The 19,231-nt window shown below is 67.3% G+C and overlaps 1 protein-coding gene across 1 annotated transcript in view; it reads left to right on the plus strand.

Moving 5' to 3' along the window:
* KIF26A (kinesin family member 26A) overlaps window positions 1-19,231 on the plus strand; it is a 38,320-nt gene that overhangs the window by 845 nt on the left and 18,244 nt on the right. Inside the window, exons 4-5 of the mRNA XM_072837752.1 lie at window positions 11,006-11,437; window positions 18,460-18,650. Of these exons, the coding sequence (XP_072693853.1) occupies window positions 11,006-11,437; window positions 18,460-18,650 (623 nt within the window). The remainder of the gene's footprint in view (window positions 1-11,005; window positions 11,438-18,459; window positions 18,651-19,231) is intronic.

A 19,231-nucleotide genomic window follows, 5' to 3' on the forward strand; every position in this document is an offset into this window, starting at 1 on the left:
CGCGGTGGGGCGGGAGGGGCTTGGGCAGGCGGGTCTCCCCGGAGCCACAGATGTCCCGCAGCTGGAACCACAGCCTGTGTTTGGGAGGGGAAGGGCAGAGGGAGACGGCGCGGACCCCACCCAGGGCGGGACAGCTCCTGCCCTGCCAGCAGCAAGAGGTTACTGGGTGCGGTGTCGCCCTTGGGGCACCTGGGCCCCCAGCCAGGTGTCTGGAAACTGCACACCTGGGGCGGGAGGCCTTGGAGGACCGGCCGGTGGGCCTGCCACCGTGAGGGGGGCCCTGCCTACCCCCTCCCTGGGGCAGGACTAAGAATTGTGTGCGGGACACAGCCTGGGGCTTTGCCTCCTTCGGCAGTGACCACCCATTTGGGAACGGGGGCAGCTGGGCCCGGGCAGCCTAGGTGTTTGCCCCCGGAGGGGGCTTTGCCAGATTCTCCAGCCAATGGGCTTGCCCTGGTCTTGGAAGGAGCTGGGACCATTGTTCTAGGAACAATGAGCCCTGGAAGTTTGCAAAGCCTGGGAAGGTGGGGGTCTCCAGAGGAAGCCCTTCCCGCCAGACCTTAGTCTTTTTGAAAGCGGTCTTGGGAAGTCCGCATAATCCCCATTGAATCTAAATATAGTTCTCTAAGGAGGCTTAGCAGGCCGGGATGGGGGCGAGAGCCTGGGTTCCAGGGGTCCCTTGGTGTTCCTGTCTTGGGCGGGGCTGGGAAGGGAGGTGAGTCTGGTTTCTGTCCTGGTGACACTCTGTGGTGACGAGAGGGGACCTGTGGCCTGCCCTGGGCTGGAGCTGGACCCTCCCGATGTGCTGCTCGGAGCGGGGTGCAGCCTTTCCAAGCTCTGTGCCTCAGGTGGCCTGAATCTGGTTGGGTCCCGTGAGAGGGTGGTTTGGGACCGACTTCCTGGGGGCCTGTCAGAGCCTCCAGGCCAGGTTACTACCCCATTAGGGGAAACAGCCTGGAGGGAGGAGGGGCCTCGGTGGCCCAGCTGGGTTTTGCCTGGTGGTGCTGAGCGTGTGGCCAGCTGGTTGCAGGTGGTGGGGGGGATCCCGGTGGAGAGAACCCCTCATGGGGGCGGGGGCCTGGCCCAGGGGTCTCCCGCTGCCCACGCTGATGGGGAAGCGTCCTGACCACCCAGAGTGCTCACCTCCTCCCCTGCCTCAGCCTGTTCTGAGTTTGGCAGTACCCCTCGGTGCCAGGTGGGGGCTCATCCCCTTTCCCGGCCTCCCCTGCTCCCCAGCGGCACGCTCACCCTGCAGACCAGGGTCCCGTGCTTTGTTCCTGGTCTGCGGCCCCTCCCCCGCTCCGTTTCCTCCTTTGTCAGATGGGTGTAGCCTCCTGGGGCTATTCTGGGAGTGGGATCCAACCTGTAGGATGCTGTGCTCAGGGCAGGGAAGGCCCTATTATGCATTGTTTTTCCCGTGAGGATGGAAGCAGGTCTTGGGAGGTTCCGGACCCTGGGGCTGAGCCACCCAAGCCAGGGGGACATGGGGGCTTGGGCCTGAGACCCTGGAACCTTGGTGGGTGTCATAGTCCTGGGCAGCCCGGGCTCTCCCCGGCACTCTGGCTGGATCTCAGCCTGCAGCCTCTCCCCCTGCCCCAGAACTTCCTTCAGGGAGGGCTGGGGAGGTGGTGTCTGGGACGCGTGTGTGGGGACCTGCTCTGCCTTGGTTAGGAGGTGGTGGGCGGGGCGGGGGCCTGTGTGGCTGGCTTTGGGCGAGCCCAGACCTCCTCAGAGTCTGGCCCATGTCCAGCAGCCCTGGGCTCTGTTCTGAGGCCAGCAAGGCGCTGGAGGGTAGAGTTGGTGTTCTAGGATTTTCCCTAGGGGGCCCTTTCTTGTTTTGCATCCTGCACAGATGAGCTTCATAAGGACAGCGCTTCACAGTTTACAGAGAACTTCCCTGCGTCTCACTTGATCTCACACTTGCATCGGGGGAGGCTCCGACTGGGGCTTGCTGGGCTCCCATGGCTGGGGGTGGGGTTGGAGCTGGATTGCAGCCTGGCTCATGGAGGCCCTCACCTCAGGGTCCCCGCTTGATCTCAGGTTTGGGGGTGGGGCTTGAGAGGGTAGAGAGACAGGTGACCGTAGGCTGCCCTGGGCCACCCATCCTGTGCCCCTGGCGTCCCTGCCAGGGCTCCACCCTGCTGGCTCTTTGTCCACCCCGCAGGTTTGTTGAGATCTGGAACCATCTTTGTACCCATTTCACAGGCAGGTAGAGCAGCGCCAGCACAAGGCGGCTGAACACCTCAGCCCTTGCTGCTTTGCTGGGATGTGGGCTCCAGGGTCATTGTGTGCCGGGGCCTCGGTGACCATGGGGGTCGAGTGGGGCAGTGGGCGCCCTGCCCGGCCATCAGGTGGCCTGCCTCTCCCCTGCTGCCTTGTCCTTTCTTCAATCTGTGCCTGCCTCGGTTTCTCCACTGGGGAAGTGAGGGGGGGTGACCGTGGTCCCCACTGAGGGATGTCATCTATGTGGAGTGGATAGGACCGTGCCCTGAGGCTGCTAGGGGCCTCGGGGAGGGAACATGCTCTGCTGCCCAGGTGTAGGCTGGGAGACTGTCCTCTCTGAACCAAGATGGGCAGTGGGCCGGGGTGTGGAGGAGACACCCAGATGGGGGCCTTCAGGCTGAGCACCCCTCACTGCACCCGCACCCCCCAGCATCTCCCCTCTGCTCTCCTCTGGACTGTCCAGCAGCCTCCCAGGGCCCTTACCCCTGTGGGCTGTGCTCCCCCCAGGCCCCCAGTGACCCCAGATCATCCCACCCATTCCCTGCCCTGAGCCCCCCATGCCCCTGCCCGGTGCCCCCACTTCTGGGAAGTCTCCTGGGGGCTCGCATCCCTCCCTCCAAGGGACCAAAGGCCTTGCTCTGCCGCCAGGCCCGAGTGCCCCCCAGCTTCTCACTGGTCACTCCGTTCTCCTTCCCCCAAGTGAGGATCTGAGACCCCGGCCTCAGCCGATCTGTGTCCTCACCTCCACGGTGAACTGGTCACCAGGTTCCCGCAGACTCCTTTCAGCGTCCCCTCTAGTCCAGGCCCCGATGCCTGCGCCCCGCCAGCCTCCCACACTCAGGGCACCCAGAGGGGAGTTGTCCAACCATGGACCCCTTGGGGGGGGTCTCTGGCCTGACCAAGGTTCGCCGAAAGGTGCCTTCCGGTGCACGGGGCTGCCTCTGCCTTCATCCCGCAGTGACTTGTCACAAGCACGCCCTTTGCAGAGGCCCAGCCCTCGTCCCGCCCATGCTCAGGAGTCACCAGTGTCCTCAGTACTGGTGGCCACACCGCCAGCCGTGGCAGGGAGACTCTGGGGCCCCCCGTCTCTGGGCAGCCCCTGCTGCTGCCCCTGACCCTGTCACACCCCGTGGCCCCCATGCGGACTCTGTGCCCGCTGTGCTGCCCCTAGGCCGGGAGCTCTATCAGGACAGGCATGGGGTCCAGGTCACCCAGAAATGTTTGTGGAATGACTGAGTGACCAGGCTTTTCCTCCCACACCCCTCTGTGTCCGGCCCCAGGGCTGCTGGGCTGGACTCCTGCTCCCCCCAGCCTCGCCATCCTCCAGGATGGCGATCCTCACCCTCCTTGGTGCAGGGGGACCCCAGATCCTGCTCGGGGACCCATTCCAGCTGCCAGTCCGATGCACCACGCCGAGGCGGTGCCTCCTCCGGAGACCCCGTGACATTCGCCGAGTCAGTACTGGTGCTGAATTGATTAGCGCCCCTGATGGGGGAGAGGGATCAATTCTCATTTAGCCCTTGCAAATCTCTTGCTCGCCCCGGCAGGGGGTCTCCTCGTCCTCGTGGCCCCCTGTGAGCTCCAGAACCACCGCTGATGGTCCCTGACCGCTGCTGCAGCCCCCAGGCATTTGCTCACGTTTCACACCACGCTGGCCAGCCAGCGAGCCCGAAGGCTGCGGGCATCACCTGTCACTGCCCCCACCAGGAAGCCTCCCGGGCCCCGCATGCCCTGTGTCCTCGGCACCCCGCTCTGAGGGAGGGCACTGCCACGTGATACTGGCGTCCTGGGTGCACTGTCGCGACTGCCTGTGCTCCTGGAGGGCGGGGGCTGGGCCCAGCTGGCGAGGGACCTCTGCTGCCTGTGAGTCCCTGAAGCCCCGTTCCCCACACCGTTTGCAGCCTGGCCCTGAGCTCGACTGGTTTCGGGGGCCACCCCTGTGCCAGGACCACGGTGCCTGCCTTGGGGCTCCGCGGGCAGTGTTCCGCCGCTGAGCCAGGTGCTGGCAGCTCCAGAGGCAGCCAGGGAGGTGTGAGAGGGGCGGGCGCTCCCTGGGGCTGGTGGCTGGGCAGGCTCCCAGCTGGCAGGGGCCCGGATGACTCAGCGGCGACAGGAGCAGTCTGCGGGGCTCGGAGGCTCCCCGGCCACTGCGGGGGGACAGCCAAGCCCGGGCAGGGAGGCTGAGGGAGGAGGCCGGGGAGGGCCTCGCCTCGCCATCCAGCCTCTGTGGGACCTCAGCGCCTCCCTCCTCTCTAGACGGAGGTGGTCTAGCCAGTGTCCTCTGGTGTCCCTTGGTCCAGTGAGGAATGACGGGGTGCCTGTCTATGTCCTGCTGGTCCAGGCAGGGCTTCGGGGAGTGAGAGTGGGCAGCCAGGGGCGGGGGTGCGAGCCAGCGCCCTCGGAGCACCAGCACGAGCAGGGCTGAAGCTTCAGGAGCTGGCGGGCTGCGGGCCCTGTAGGCTGCCCCGGTGCCCCCCCGGGGAGGGCCTGCTTGGGGGGAGTCCGGCTGCGGGCAGCGGCGGGGCTGAGCCGGGGATGCGAGCTGCGCTGAGGGCCCTGCTCCTCTCCGCGGACAGGTGCAGGGCCGGGGTGCTGAGTCCCTTGCTCCCCCGGGTTAAAAGGAAGCCGTTTTCATTTTTTGTGTCACGTTTTGTGGCTGGGGGACCCCCATGGGGTGGGGTGGGCTCCTGGCATTCCATGGGAGGGCTCCTTGGCCTCATCTGCTCTGCTCTCTGTCCCCCTGGAGCATCCCAGGCTTCGGCTCTGGGGTGGGTGGGCTCGGCCGGGCTCCTGCGGCCACAGATGGATGGTCCTGCGTGGCCCAGGGCCGTGGCTCTGTGTTCACCTCCGCCCCTGTGTGACGGATGCTGACCCACGCCACAGCCTGCCCCGGGTGGAGCGTGTCAGCCACTGGCCCTGCCCCGTATCCTGCACTTGCCTCGGGCATGGCTATAGGGTCGGCCGGTCCCTAAAGGTCCCCGTCCACCCTTCACAGCCACAGCACAGCTCCACGGACCTGGCCTATCTAAACCTCAAGGAATTGTCTGGAAGCCATTTGGGTGTGGCTTGCTCGGTGGTTGCCCTTGATGCAGCCACAGGCCCTCCTGATCTCATCCCTGGGGATCCCTCTCCTGGGCCCCCCTTCTCGAACCCTCCGCACTTTGAGCCCTTGCTGCTCAAGCTTTGTGGTCTGATCCTAGTGTCTTAGCCCCAGGCTCAGGGCAGCGGGTGAGTCCTGTGGTCCCCGGCAGGGTGGGCATCGGTGGCGATGGGCCCCCGGCCCTGGCACCCTGGGGGCACTTGCAGCCAGCGCAGCGGGCCAGCGGGAGGCCTGCGGGTGCTCGTCTCCAGATGGTGTCTGCCTTCGCTGCTGCGGGATCAGTGGGGAGGGTGGGCTGGGTGTGTGCCGTGGGGGGGGCCCTCCTCTCTCAGAGCGCCCCGGCAGCCCTGTGGGGAGAGGAGCCTCAGGGTGGACACCCAGGGTACCTGGCCCGTGGGGTTGTGCTGCGAGAGGGGGAGCAGGGGAGACGGGAGGGCTGATACCGGCAACCAGGCTTCAGGCCCGTGAGGAAAACATGCTGAACTATCCACCACCCTATGGGGCGAGGGAGGGAATAGCAGGCACCTGCCTAAGGCCACACCCCCACCCCGGCCACTTTCCCTCCACTGTTTCTGCTCGTAACTGAAGTGCTGGGGGCCTGGGAGAGAGGGCTCTGGAAAGGGGCATCTAGGAGGGCCTCCTGGAGGAGGCGGTGTTTGATCTCGGTTAGATTTAAATCCACGGAGACGGGGCGAGGGTCTCTGAGGGGAGGGAACCTTAAGGGGTCCAAGATGGGGACAGCTGGAGCATGCTTGGGGGCTGTCACGGGGTGCCAGGTAGAGCGAGGAGGGGAAACCAGGGTGAAGTCAAGGGTCAGGCGGTCTGGAGGAGGGGAGTTACACTCCAGCCCGGGAGCAGAGGTTGGGGGCTGGGGTGTCCTGCGAGGTCCTTTGATTCAATAGCTGCAGCCTCACGGGAGGGACCTGGTGGCTGGGGACCCCTCTGGGCTGGGGCCATGTGCGTGCAAGGGCCCCCAGCAGGGGGACGCGGGTTACTCCAGGGGCTCCACTGTGCTTCTGTACCCGGCCTCTTCCCGCGGGCCCACCCGGGTCAGTGTCCGGCCTCCTGGGGGTTCGGAGCCCTCCCAAGTGGCACTGCTTGCAGGATGCAGTATGGACCCCTCCTCGGTGGTGAGAACCTGCTCAGATGAGGAGAATGAGGTCGTGCGGCGGCGGCCCACACCCACGGGGCTGTACTGAGCCGTGCGGGGGGCTCCAGGCTCCCCCCAAAGTGTGTGGTGCGCCTCCTCTGCGGGGCGAGTGCTCCCAGGATGCTGGCCTCTCTGTCCCCTGACCCCAGCCGAGGCCATCCTGCTGGCCTGGCCTTCAGCCGCCGGGATCCCCAGCACCCTTGTGTGGCATCGCGGCGTCGGAGGACAGGGGAGGCTATTGAAGGGAGGGGGTCTCAATGAACCAGTGTGTGCCCTGACCGCCCAGCTGGCTGGTGCCTGGCACAGGGCCTTGGGGACCAGTCCGTGCTGGGTGGGCCGGGCGGCACCCCCGGCTCTCCCCACCCCTGCCTCTGGCCGAGGAGGGGGGCAGGTGTCAGCTAGGGGGCCCTCAGAGCTGCAGACCGATGGGGCCGGAGTGGTCTCCAGGGTTGGGCGGGCAGGTGCGGGGGGGTCGGGTCCGGGGTCTCCGGGTGGACGTGGGTGGGCAGGGCCCCTGGCTGGCACTGGGCTCCTTGGTGAGGTGCCTGGCAGGTGGGAGGGGCCGGGGTGTGGCCGGCTGGCAAACCGAACCCCACCGGCCCCCAGCCCGGGTCCGGCAGGCCGCACGCGGCATCGGAACGTCCCCGCCGACAGAGCCGCGCGGGACCAGCGCCGGGCCCGGCAGCTGGGGTCCTCCCCCCACCCCCGGACCTGCCGTCGGCTCTGGAAGGCGCAGCTGCACAGGGTCAGGGCCCTGGGCGATGTGTTCGTGGAGGGCGGGGAGGATGAGGCAGAGGGCCAGGCCCCGGCCCGTGCTGGGGAGGGGCCCACCGGGCCTCGGGGCGCTCCTCCGGGGGGGCCTCTGGGCCTGCTCGTCCCCCCGAAGGCTCTGCCCGTGGGCCCCCTTTCTAGACACGGGGTGACGGGGGCTCACAGACTGAGGTCTGGGGGTTTGTGCCGAGCGGGGAGCGGAGGGCCAGCCTCCGCCCTGGTCGGCTCGGGTCCTGCCCCGCGGTGGGCTCGGCCGGCCAGGCTTCGAGAAGCCTCTCCTGGCGGGGCGAGGGGGTGGCCCATCCCTGGAGGAGTCACTCTGGGCCTCGGATGAAGGAGGAAATGGAAGGATTACTTAAAGCAGCTCGGAAGCCCCAGAAAGCAGATGAGAAATGGCGAGTCGTTATTTTTAAGTGGGGGGAGGCTCCCTAAAACCCCGGCGGCGTGATGGGTAGGTGGTGTGCGGCGCTAAATTGAATCAAATTAAGAAAAACATTTTCCAAATGCAAGTAAAATATCTGTTTAATTAGACTGTAGAGAGGAAATGAAAAGTAATATTTTGCAGCGGGGTAATCACCGTCTTCCTGAAGGTGCGGGGCTCCCGGGGGTGCCTGAGGGGTGGCGTGGCGGCGGGGCCTTTCGGGGCTCCGAACTCCTGATACTGCGCCAACGACAGCTGGGGCTTGGGCCCGTGGTCCCTGGGCGCGACCCAGAGAGGGGGCTGCTGGCTTGTGACGTGAGGGCCGCCGTGGTCCTGGAGGGGGAGCAGGGCGGGGCCGCAGGGGCGCCCAGGGCCCGCGGGTGCTGTGGAAGATGCCAGCTCCTGGGCCGAGCCCCCCTCCCCGTGGGGTCCCTGGGGGTGGGACACCGGTCGGGCTAAAGCTTGCTGCCTGCCGAGCCGGGCCAGCAGACGGGTGGGAGGTCTTGGGTCCCTCCTGCGTGGGGCGCGTGGTGCCGCGTGGCTGGGCGTGCAAGTGCCCGTGCCGCTCGGGGCTCCCGCTCTGGGCAGCCCCCGCCCCCGTGCTCTCCCGGGCCACTGCTGCTGGGCGTCAGAGGGGCTCCGGGCCGGGTGGGCCCTCAGCCCCGCGGGGTCTCCGTGTGGTCACCCAGGGCAGCTCTGTCCTCTTTGTGTCTCGTGTGTGTGACGTGACACAGAGGTTGGAGGACGCCCCTGCCCCTCCCTGGGCTGCCAGGAGGTCCCCGCGGCGCTGGAGTGTCACCTGGGGCCCGGTGCAGGCACTGGGAGCTTCCCCCAAGAGGTGCGCTTGGCTGCCAGTGCGGGAAGGGCTCTGGCCCAGGTGTGTGTGGGCGAGCGTCCTGGGGGCTCAGGAGGACGGGGTTGGGGTTGGTGCGCCCGGCCCCCCACTGAGCAGCCCTCCTGCTTTGCTTCCCTTCCTCCCGGGGCTTTGATGCCCAGAGCCTGGGGCGTTGGTGGGGCTGGGGCCTCCCTGCCAGCTGCCATCCGAATTCCTGATGACACAGCTGGGAGGGGGGTTTGCTGGCTTCCTGCCTCCTCGCCCCCAGCCCCCCGTGCCCTGGCCAGCGTGGTAGGGGGCTGGTGCGCGCCCAGGCCTGTAAGCGGCCGGCCCCTGCTCCAGCTCGGCCTTTCCTTCCTGCCTCCTCTGTGTGGCCGTGCAGGGGGTGCCACGGGGCTCCCCCGGGGGCCCCACGTCCCAGGCCAGGCAGAGGCAGTGGAACAATGGGCAGCTGGGCCAAGGGGTGGGGGGCGGGGAGGGGGGGCTGGGCCGCCTTTCAAGTCAGCTAATGGCCGCAGCAGCCCGCACTTCCTTCCCTCCTGCCCGTCCACCGAGCAGCCCAGCAGCCTCCCGCTGAGTGGAAAATCCAGAGTCATCAGAGCTGGGACCTGGAAAACAGGCTGGGAGTGACAAGTGACAGAGCCAGGCCTGCGGCTGGGGACCCGGTGTCTGGATTCCATCGGTGGCCCCGCGTGCCAGCCCGGGCGGGGGCTCCCGCAGAGTTTCCATGGGCCTCCCCCCGCCCCCCGCCCCCGCAGGGCTCGCCCGGCCCTGCGCCCGCTTCCTGCCGTCCGCTAATTGGGACCAGACATGCTGGCACTTCAGAGGCTCCGGAGCCCTCCAGCCCTCGGCCGGAGAACATCCAGGCCTTCCGGAGGGACCCACGAGTCGGGCAGCTGGTGCCACTTGCCTGGGCCAGGGCCACCCTTTCGTTGGACCCGGGGTACGTGAGGGCAGCAGGGCCTGTGGCTGAGGCTGAGCGGGGCCTACCAGCGGTGCGCCCTCCCAGCGAGGCCACCCTGCCACAGCGGGCGCCCCCTTGGACCGTCCCCTGCAGGCCGCAGTTCCGGCTCGGGGAGCCTGGCTGGGGTGCATGAGATGCACCCGCTGGGAGGGTGGCCTCGGCTTCCTCTTCGGAGGAATGGGTGTGTTTGGGGAGCTGTGGCCCCTTTGTGGCCGGCAAGGCAGCCGGTGGGAGTCGGGTCCTGCCTGGGGTCCGTGGGGGCGGTGTGGCCACCTAGAGAGTAGGGGGCTGCGGGGGGCTGCCTGGGGCCAGGCAGGGAAGAGGCCTCCAGCTCTGGGGCGTTGTAGCAGGTCCCGGCTGGGTGGGGAGGGGAAGGTCCAGGTGTACCCCCGACCCTGACCCCGCACGGCCCAGCTGGCCAAAGTGAAGACCTAGGCCCGCATTTGGGGTTTGGCACTGGGAAAGTCCTGGGTGGTCATGGCCGCTGCTGGGCCGGGCCAGCAGGTGCCTGTGGCTGGGGCTTACCTCCCTGGGGGAGGGCAGGGAGGCCGAGAGGCCGGGCCTAGATCAGGTCTGATCCCTGCAGGGCTGCCCCAGGGAGGCGCCAGGGCAGAGCCTGGTGGGGCCATCGAGGGACGGGGCAAGGGCCCTGGGACTAGGACTCTTGATAACTTCTCTCCAGTGAGGTTCCTTCCAAGGATTGACTCCCTCCTCTTCTCCTCCCAGAGGTGTCACCTCTTCCAGGAAGCCCTCGCTGGCCTCCAGGCTGGGTGAGGGTCTCCTCTGGGCTCCCCCGGCTCCTGTTCTTAGCCCTTTGTGGACACTAAGCTCCCAATGAGGGAGACCCGTGTGTCCCCCTCACCCAGTGTACCGCGGGGACGCCGGGGCTGCGGGGGACTGAGTCCGAGCCTGCGGTCCAGCGGGGTGGGCATCGAGCCTCCTGCCTCCTTGCCCACTGGCGCTCGTCCTCCGTCCTCCGTGGGCCCGGGACTGCCTGGCTCGCCCCTCCCGGTGTCCCTGCACGGCATGACTTCTGCGGCACTTAGCGCGGGGCCGCATTTCATTTTTCTGCAGATTCGGACCAGGGCTGGAGGGTTCACAAAGGCGGGGAGAGGGTGTCCAGCCGAGCCCGGGGAGCCCTCGTGGCTCTGGATGGGTGTTGCTTTTGTGGAGGGGTGGGTGGGTGGAGTGGGGTGGGGGCCCCCGGGGGAAGGGCCCTGGGCCGGGCTGGAGGATGCGGCGACCCTGCTTCTGGGCCGCCTGGCCTTGGCCGCCGGTGGCCTGGCGGTCGGGGAGCGCGCAGACGCCTCGTTAGCCGGGAGCGAGCGCGGCAGCGGCGGAGGCGGCGGGCAGTTGTCAGGGCCACCGTGGGCCTCCCCGCTAAGCGCCGACAATCATTTTCCTGCTGGGCTCACGCAGACGGAACCGTTTGGGGCTTATTAGTCAGTTATGGATTCTGCGGCGGCCACAGCACGAGCTGGCCTGGCGCCGTGTGGGGCGAGCGCCCGGGCCCTGACCACCTTTGTCCCGTGTCCCCCCAGGACCCTTGCCTCTCCGCCCTGCTGCTCGACAAGCTGCCGGCGCCGGGAACCCTGCCTGCGTGCCGCCCGGAGGCCGAGCGCCGCTGCGACGTCTGTGCCACACGCCTGAACCAGCTCACGCGGGAGGCCCTGCGGCTGCTCCAGGCACCTGCCAGCCGCGAGGACCCCGACGCGCCTCGAGGGGGCCCCGGCACCGTGACCGGCCCGCGGGATGCACCCGTGCCTGCCGGCCCGCCAGGGAGGCAGCCGGGCCGAGTGGGGCCCGACAAGAGGAAGGGGGCGGCCTGGCCGGCTGGGCGCAGTGTCCAGGTATCGGTGGCGCCCGCTGGCCTGGGCGGGGCCCTGAGCACCGTCACCATCCAGGCCCAGCAGTGCCTGGAGGGCATGTGGAGCGTCTCCAGGGTCAACAGCTTCCTGCCGCCGTCGTGCCTGGTGAGTCCCCCGGGCAGGGTGGGCTGCTGGGCTCCTGCTTGGGGCTCCCCGTCCGCCCCTCACCGTGGCCCATGTCATGCAGGCTCAGTGGCTCCCCCCGGCTCAAGGGGCCATGAGCGCGGTGGCGGAAGGCCCGGTCGGTCTGCTGGCAGAGTCCCAGTGGGCAGGGCCCGGCCACGTCCCTGGGGGCGTCCCCTCATACGTCACCCGCATGCGTGGTTGGCAATGACGTTGGCCACTCTTGCTTCTGAGACCATGTGGGGTTCCGTGGGCTCACAGGAGGGCTACCGGGACGCCGTCAGACCCTCCTTCTCAGGGTCTGACAGAGGGAACGTCTCCTTGTGAGGAGGGGTCCCCAGTGCCCCTCCCCTCCAGGCTCCCCTGCCAGGCCAGGCTGCCCCCAGAGCTGTGGCCCAGCTGACAGAGCCTGGAGTGCGGGGTGAGGCCCGCAGGCAGAGGAGGTCTGTGTCCACCCCCATGGTGTCTCAGGAGCCGCCCCTTTCCAGCTGGCTGCATATTGAGGGGGGAGGCCGCCCCCCCTCAAAGTCTCCTCTCTCAGGTGCACCAGATTGTGGCCCCCACCGGGGGGCATGGCCTCCATGGGACTAGCTCTGGGCACCGGGGGGCACTGTGGGTGCCACGGACTTGGGTCAGTGTCGTCAGGCAGGACTCTGGGCCTGTGTCACCCCCATGGTTGAGATGAAGCCAGTCTTGGAGGGCGGAGCTGAGGCTGGCTGCTTCCCCGCTGTCCACGGAGCTTGGCTGGTGGTGGTCTCTCCCAGGTGTCTGCTGTACCCCCAGTTTCCCATCGAGCAGAAAGGATACTAGGATAGGAGATGGAATGGGGGGTTGTTGGCTTAGGGGTCTCCTAGGACAAGGAGGGAGTTTGGGTTTGGGTTTGGGTAGTACATGAGGTTAACTGCTGGAGGCTGTCCTGGGAAGGTCTTTCCCCAGAAAGCACGTGGCTACTCTGCCCAAGCCTCAGGGGATACCTTCTCCTAGGGGTCTTGTGCCCTCAGGTGTGTCCACCTATTTAGCCCAGGAGAGGGGTTCATCAGGCAAACAAGTAGGAAGGACCTTCCAAGCCGAGGGAACCCTCTGTGTGGAGGCCCAGATGTGTGAAGCATGAGGCCTCCCTGGAGGTGTGAAGCATGAGGCCTCTCTGGAGGTGTGAAGTATCCCAACCTCCCTGGAGGTGTGAAGCATGAGGCCTCCCTGGAGGTGTGAAGCCCCGAGGCCTCCCTGGAGGTGTGAAGCACGAGGCCTCTCTGGAAGTGTGAAGCATAAGGCCTTCCTGGAGGCATGAAGCACTGAGGGCTCCCTGGAGGTGTGAAGCATGAGGCCTTCCTGGAGGTGTGAAGCATGAGGCCTCTCTGGAGGTGTGAAGTATCCCAATCTCCCTGGAGGTGTGAAGCCCTGAGGCCTCCCTGGAGGTGTGAAGCACGAGGCCTCCCTGGAGGTGTGAAGCCCTGAGGCCTCCCTGGAGGTGTGAAGCACGAGACCTCCCTGGAGGTGTGAAGCATGAGGACTCCCTGGAGGTGTGAAGCACTGAGGCCTCCCTGGAGGTGTGAAGCATGAGGCCTCCCTGGAGGTGTGAAGCATGAGGCCTCCCTGGAGGTGTGAAGCACTGAGGCCTCCCTGGAGGTGTGAAGCACTGAGGCCTCCCTGGAGGTGTGAAGCACGAGGCCTCCCTGGAGGTGTGAAGCACGAGGCCTCCCTGGAGGTGTTAAGCATGAGGCCTCCCTGGAGGTGTGAAGCATGAGGCCTCCCTGGAGGTGTGAAGCATGAGGCCTCCCTGGAGGTATGAAGCATGAGGCCTCCCTGGGGGTGTGAAGTATCCCAACATCCCTGGATGTATGAAGCACAGAGGGTTCCCTGGAGGTGTGAAGCCTTCTCAGAAGATGGGGCTGTGAGGAGAGCAGGGGAGGCAGTAGAGGGGTCGGGCCTGGCCAGGTGAGTCCTGACGCTGCTGCGTTGGTGCGTGTGGCTATATGGAGAAGCCCCCGCTGCCCCCTGCATCACCCACCCCCATGGAGCCGGGGGCAGAGATCCGTGGGTGACAACGAAAGCTGGTTCTGCTTGGTCCCGTTACTCCCGAGCCAGCTGCACAAGCTTCCCCGGGGAGCGCCTCTGAAATAGAGCAATGGGTAGACCTTCCCCAGGGACTCTGTGCCCTGTGGGGCCCTGGGCAATGGAGGTACAAGGAGGGTCCCCGGCCATGGGTCCCAAAGGATGAAGCATGAAGGCCTCCCTGGAGGTGTGAAGCACTGAGGCCTCTCTGGAGGCCTTTCGGGGGCCACTTTCAGTCCCAAAGCAGGATGGGCCCCTGCCCCCTCCACCCCCGGGCCCGTTGGCCCCTCTGAGCCCAGTAAGACCGTACTGGTTGATAGCGCTACCTCCCGCATGGCCTTTGAGGAGATCCTGCCCCTGCTGGGAGCCGGACCCTGTGACCCATTGCTGGGGCTGGTCCTCCACAGGGTTCTCTGTCCTTGGGGCCCCCTGGCCCTTGGCAGCTTGGGCATTGGGTGCGCAGAAGTTCGGGCAAGAGCTTCGGGCCTTGAACTAGCCTCCTGTTGGTGTGAAGCTACCTCCTGGGTGTGGTCTCGCTGCTTCTCAGTTCTCCTTTATTAAGTCTTGGGGTGAAGGCATGAAGAGGGCGGCCAGCCCCCACCACGCATGCCCCATGTCTCCGGGGCGGAGAGCTGGGCTGCCCGGGAGGAATGTGGTGGGGAGGCAGCTCAGGAGAGCTGGGTGGCTTCCTGGAGGAAGTGGCCTTGAGCTGGGCCCAGACGGAAGCGTCAGAGATGGCAGGCCCAGCACCAGGGGTGGTGGGACAGTGGGAGGGGGGCACCGGCAGTAGCCAGGGGGCTCCTTGCCCGGGGAGGGAGCCCAGTGCGTGCCTTGCCGGGGCCTCAGTGCCAGGCAGAGAGGAGGGCCCTTCACTGAGAGTGCCCAGAGGTAGAGGAGGGGCAGGAGCGACCGCGGAGCGAGCGGGGTCGGTGCAGCTGGCGTTGGCAGGCTTTCTGCCTCCGTGGGCCCGGGGGGCGGGGGGTCGCTGGCCTCTTGCCGGGCAGCCCCGCCAGCAGCCAGCACGTTGTAAAACGTGGGCATTTAAGGCTCCCTCTCTGTTTTATGTGCACATTGATTGCGTGCGGGGTGGGTGGGAATGGATTTATAATTAGACAACGGTCCTGGCGATCAATGGGGAGATTATTAGAAGCATAAATAGAACTTTAGGATTCAGATGAGGTAATTTCCCCGGAACCAGGGCATCGATCGCTAGAAGCGGCTCTGGAATGTTAAACTATCGGGAGGAAATGCTTCTGGGGGGACACGCTGCGAGTGGCCAGGACAGCCCGTCAGCCGCCCCGGGGCCTGGCTGTTTGCAGCAGCCGGGAGGGCTGGGCCTGTCGCCTTCTGTTCCGGTGCATGGAGAGCAAGAGGATGGTGGCAGGGATGGTCACTGGGGGAGGGGGGGATCCCAGGCTCTGAGGCCCGGAACGTTCTGGATGCTGTTGCCGGGAGCCTGCCCCGTGGTCCTGCCGGGGTCAAGTCATGGCCTGGCCGTCGGGAGAGCCCTGTATCCAGGTGGAGCAGCCCGCAGCCCGCCACGGCTGTAATCAAGACTGAAGCAGCCCACTGCCCTCCTCTGGGAGCACGGAGCTCGGCCCTTTCTGGCTCTTTCCACCGCCTGGGAGTCCAGCGATGCTACCTGGTGTGGGACCCACCTGGCGGCAGACAGTCTGGCGGACAGCTGCTTTCCAGACCGTCAGGTGGAGGATGGAGGTGCCTGTGGGGCCAGGCCCTGGCCTGTCGCTACCCTGGCTGCCCTCAGCTACTGGGTGATGGCCGTGGGGTCAGGCCGTGGACTGCAGCCTGTCTCCCCCACACTGACAGAGCTCAGGGGTCAGTGGTGCTGCTGCCAGGCCAGCGGGGTCTGTGCAAACCTTCCTGCATCCTGCACACACCTTAGAGCCTGGGGCTCGTAGTCCAGGGAGGAGAACCCAGCGCCGAGGGCTCCAGGCTGGCCCGTGGGTGGGAGGATGGAGGGTTCCCTGGAGGAGGTGCCGCACACCTCTTGATGCGCACAACAGCAAGCGAGGTCGCTTGGGTGGAGGCCTGGGAGCAGGTTGTGCGGCACCAGCTTGTCAGTGTTGCTGACCTCTGGGCCAGCCTGCTTGCCTCCTCGTCCCTGTGATCCCCCGTGGGGTCTCTGGTAGATGCCCACCCATCCTCAGGGATGTGGCCGCGGTGGCAGGGGGTGGAGGGTTCTGGCCTGCCTCTCGGACCCGGCCCATTGCTGGTGCCCTCCCTCTGGGCCTCAGGTTGCCCCCCGGCCCCATGGAATGGACATTGGGCCGCGAGGCTGCTTCTGTGACGGGAGCTTCGAGGGGCAGGTGGGTGCCCGCCCAGGCTCTGTGCCCAGAACACTCCCAGCAAGCAGTGCCGCCCGTGCCCGCGCCGGGCCAGCTGTGTGCATGCTCCCGTCCTGGCTGCCCCTGCCCCGGGCCGCCCCCACCCTGTGGCTGGAAGTAGCCCCCGGGGAGGTATTCATCCCGAGGGCCTGGCCGACCCTGTCCTTCACGAGCCAGAACGTTCCGGGCCTTGGCATTCGGGCCCAGAGGCTTTTTCAGGAGGGTTCCTGTGGCGTTTCCCAAACTGTGCTCCTCGGAACCCGGCACCCCGCGGTGGGCCCGCCCTGGGGCCCCTCGGTGCCGGCCGGTGCTGGGCTCTGAGCTTCCGTGCCGGGGGCCCCCAGGACGGCGCGGCGCCCCTCGCCCTCCTCTCTCCGTGCTTCTCTCTCATTGCTGCTCTGGTGCCTCCACCTCCTTTGGTTTGCACCCCCCCGCCGCCCCCCCGCCCCGTCCCGCTTCTTTGGGCGGGCCCGGGTTCTGCTTTGGCGGGAGTCGGCGGTGGCCGTCCGGGTGGCCGTCCGGGTGGCCGGAGCCATGTCTCGGCAGCTCGTGGGACGGTGGAGCCGAGGCGTGTGAGGGACTCCTGAGACAGGTCAGTGCGGGCGGCCTGCGCCCTCGCCGGCTGGTGCTGGAACATTCTGGCCCGAGGCGGACAGGCTGCCTGCGATGCTGGGCTGCCCGGGCTCGGCGGGAGCGGACGGCACGGTGGCTCGGCCCCCTCGGTCACCCCGGCGCCCCGCCGGCCAGGACGCCTCGCTGAACAGCCACCGGGTCCGGGCCCCACGGCAGAGCCGCTGGGGGCTGGACGGAGCCGGGGCGGGCACCGGGTGGGCACAGGGCGGGCACGGGGCGGGCGGCCCCGTGGTCCACGTGGCTGGGACCAACTTACTTAGGGCCCTCGGCCGCCGCGCTCTGCTCCAGCGAGGTGCACCTGTCCCGGGGGCTCGTGCGTGGAGCGGTGCAGAAGGAATTCACGCTGGAGGCCGGGGACGATTGTGTATCACGTGTGTGTGGGACGGGAGTGTGGGCACAGGCGTGGCCGGGCCGTCGGGGTCCTTAGGGCCGGCGCTCTGCGTGATTTACACATTTGCCTTGAGCTTCCGCAGCCACCTGGAGAGGAAGCAGCTTCTCGTTGCCTGGGTCGAGGCCTGGCTGACCCTCCTTCTGGAATGTTCCCCGTGAGCTGGGGCCCCCTCTGTCCTGGCAGCCCCATTTCCCTCAGGCATAGGGGCCGCCTCCCAGCCAAGGGCTTGGTCTGGCTTGTGTCTGTGCCCCTGCCAGGCTGTGCGCTCCTGGACGACAGCAGGGAGCTCTGGACAGAGTGAGAGGGGCCGAGGCGAAGTCAGAGGGCTGGGGAGGCCAGGGCCCCTGGGGCAGGTGCAGGGAGTGGCCTGGGGGAGAGGGCTGCCTCGGCCGGGTTCTGACGGATGCATAGGAGTTCCTGCCCTGTAGGCAGACAAGGCAGGTGCAGGGTGTGCTGGGTGAGGGCCTGAGCTGTTTCAGGTTCACCCTTCTCTGCTGCTGACCTGTCCTCAAAGCCTTGGGGAGCGGCCAGGGCCCCAGGGGCAGGGGTGGCGTGTGGTTTCCATCCAGCTAAAAGTTTGGGGCTCTCTGCAACCCTTCCTTTGCAGACCTGGTTTTACTGTGTCCCAGGAGGGGTTTGGAAGCCGGTGCTGACCGCGGGCTGGGCAGGGCGAGACCCTCCGCCGTGGTGGGGAATGGTGCCCTCAGGTGGCAGGACCTGCTTCAGAACGTGCCTCCTGGGGCGCGTGGGGGCTTATTCTGCTGCCCCGGCCTTGTCACTTGGGAGACCCTGAGGACGTTGGACCCTCCAGGATGTGACTGTCGCCCGGGCTTCTCACCCTCAGGGTCGCCAGGCAGGCCCGTGTCCTGTCAGCGTGAGGACCCCGGGCCTCCCAGGTCGGGCCCAGCGGATAAACTTCCGGGGGCCCAGGCGAGGTGCCCGGGGGGCCCTCAGGGGCGTGGGTGGGGCTGGGGGGCCCAGGCTGAGGCAGGCCGCTTCCCTCCACTGCCAGGGGCCGCATGCACCCCCTCTGGGGCCGGGTCTGGCCTGGGGTCCAGCGCCCGACAAGCCACGTAAATGTGATATACGGTGGTCGGATCTCAAGTTTGCTGGCGCCGTCTCAGGGATCATTCAATTACGTTTGTGCTTCATTACGAGGCTGTCTCCCCTTCTAGAATTTATTTTAGCTAATTAGTTGGAAATGCCAGACTAGTGTTTCAGATGCCGGGGACGTCATACATTATCATACACGGGGCAATTAGCGCCTGTGACAAATATTTATTGTGGCTTCTCCTCTGATCATGCCTCCGGGCGCTCCAGGTGGGTGACCCGGGGCTGAGCGGGGTGGGGACCCCCGGCCATCTGTCTTGACCACTGTGCTCACGACATTTCTGGAACTTGCTACGGGAGAGGCTGGAAAGTCTGTTCCCCCCGGGGGGGGGCGGCGTCTGTGTCCTCCTCCCCACGTGGGCAGGGTCCCCCGCGTGCGGGCCCCCCCGGGAGCATGCTGGGCGCGCTGGGGTGTGCCGGGCGGCCTCCGCAGCACGGGTCTGGGTCTCACGAGGGCTCCCTCCTCCCCCCAGGCTGAAGCGGCAGTGGCTGCCGTGGCGGTGGCGGACACGGTCCGGGACGGCCCCCCCACCTTGAGCTCCGACGGCGTGTCAAAGGCGTGGGGCCGCGGCGGGGTCTGCACGACAGCGCTGGTCACCCCGGCCCCGGGCACCCCGGCGGGCGGCTCCACGGGCCCGTCGGCTGCAGCCTCCTTCTTCATTAGGTACGTCCTCCCCGGGCCCTTGACGGGGCCGTGGGCGCGCACCGTGGGCGGGGGACCTCGCTCCCGGCCCCTGTGGCCTGCGGACGGGGAGTGGGGGTTCCGTGGAGGCTCTGGCCCCGGGGTTCCAAGCCAGTCCCTGCCCCTTTGGAGCCGCGTAACCACAGGTGAGTCGTACGCTCCGTCTGTGCCTCCGTGTAGTGTACTGAGGGTGCTGCGAGGCGCAGCGAGTCCCCGTCTGTGGAGCACCCAGCGCTGCGGGCCCAGCCCAGGAGGTGCAGCCCCGGGGGCCCTGGGGCCTGCGCTGGGCCTGTGCACTGGGGCTGCGGACAGCAGGTGGCCTCAGGCTGCAGTGGGGGGGGGGGCGGGCGGGCACGGGGCTTCAGGGAGGGTCCTGGAGTGATGGAGGACATTGGGATGGACTAGGGAGGATGTCCCGGGGGGCAGACCCCACCCACGGCCCTCCCCTCCCCGGGTGGGGCGGCACTGACTGCCGCTAGAGGCGGCTCCACGGTCAGCAGGGCGCCCAGGGGTCCTGTCCCGGCCTGAGTGCCGGCGCGGGGATGTGCCTGGAGCCCCGGGTT

This window comes from Canis lupus, chromosome 9 (assembly GCF_048164855.1).
Source record: "Canis lupus baileyi chromosome 9, mCanLup2.hap1, whole genome shotgun sequence".
Classification (NCBI taxonomy): Eukaryota; Metazoa; Chordata; class Mammalia; order Carnivora; family Canidae; genus Canis; species Canis lupus.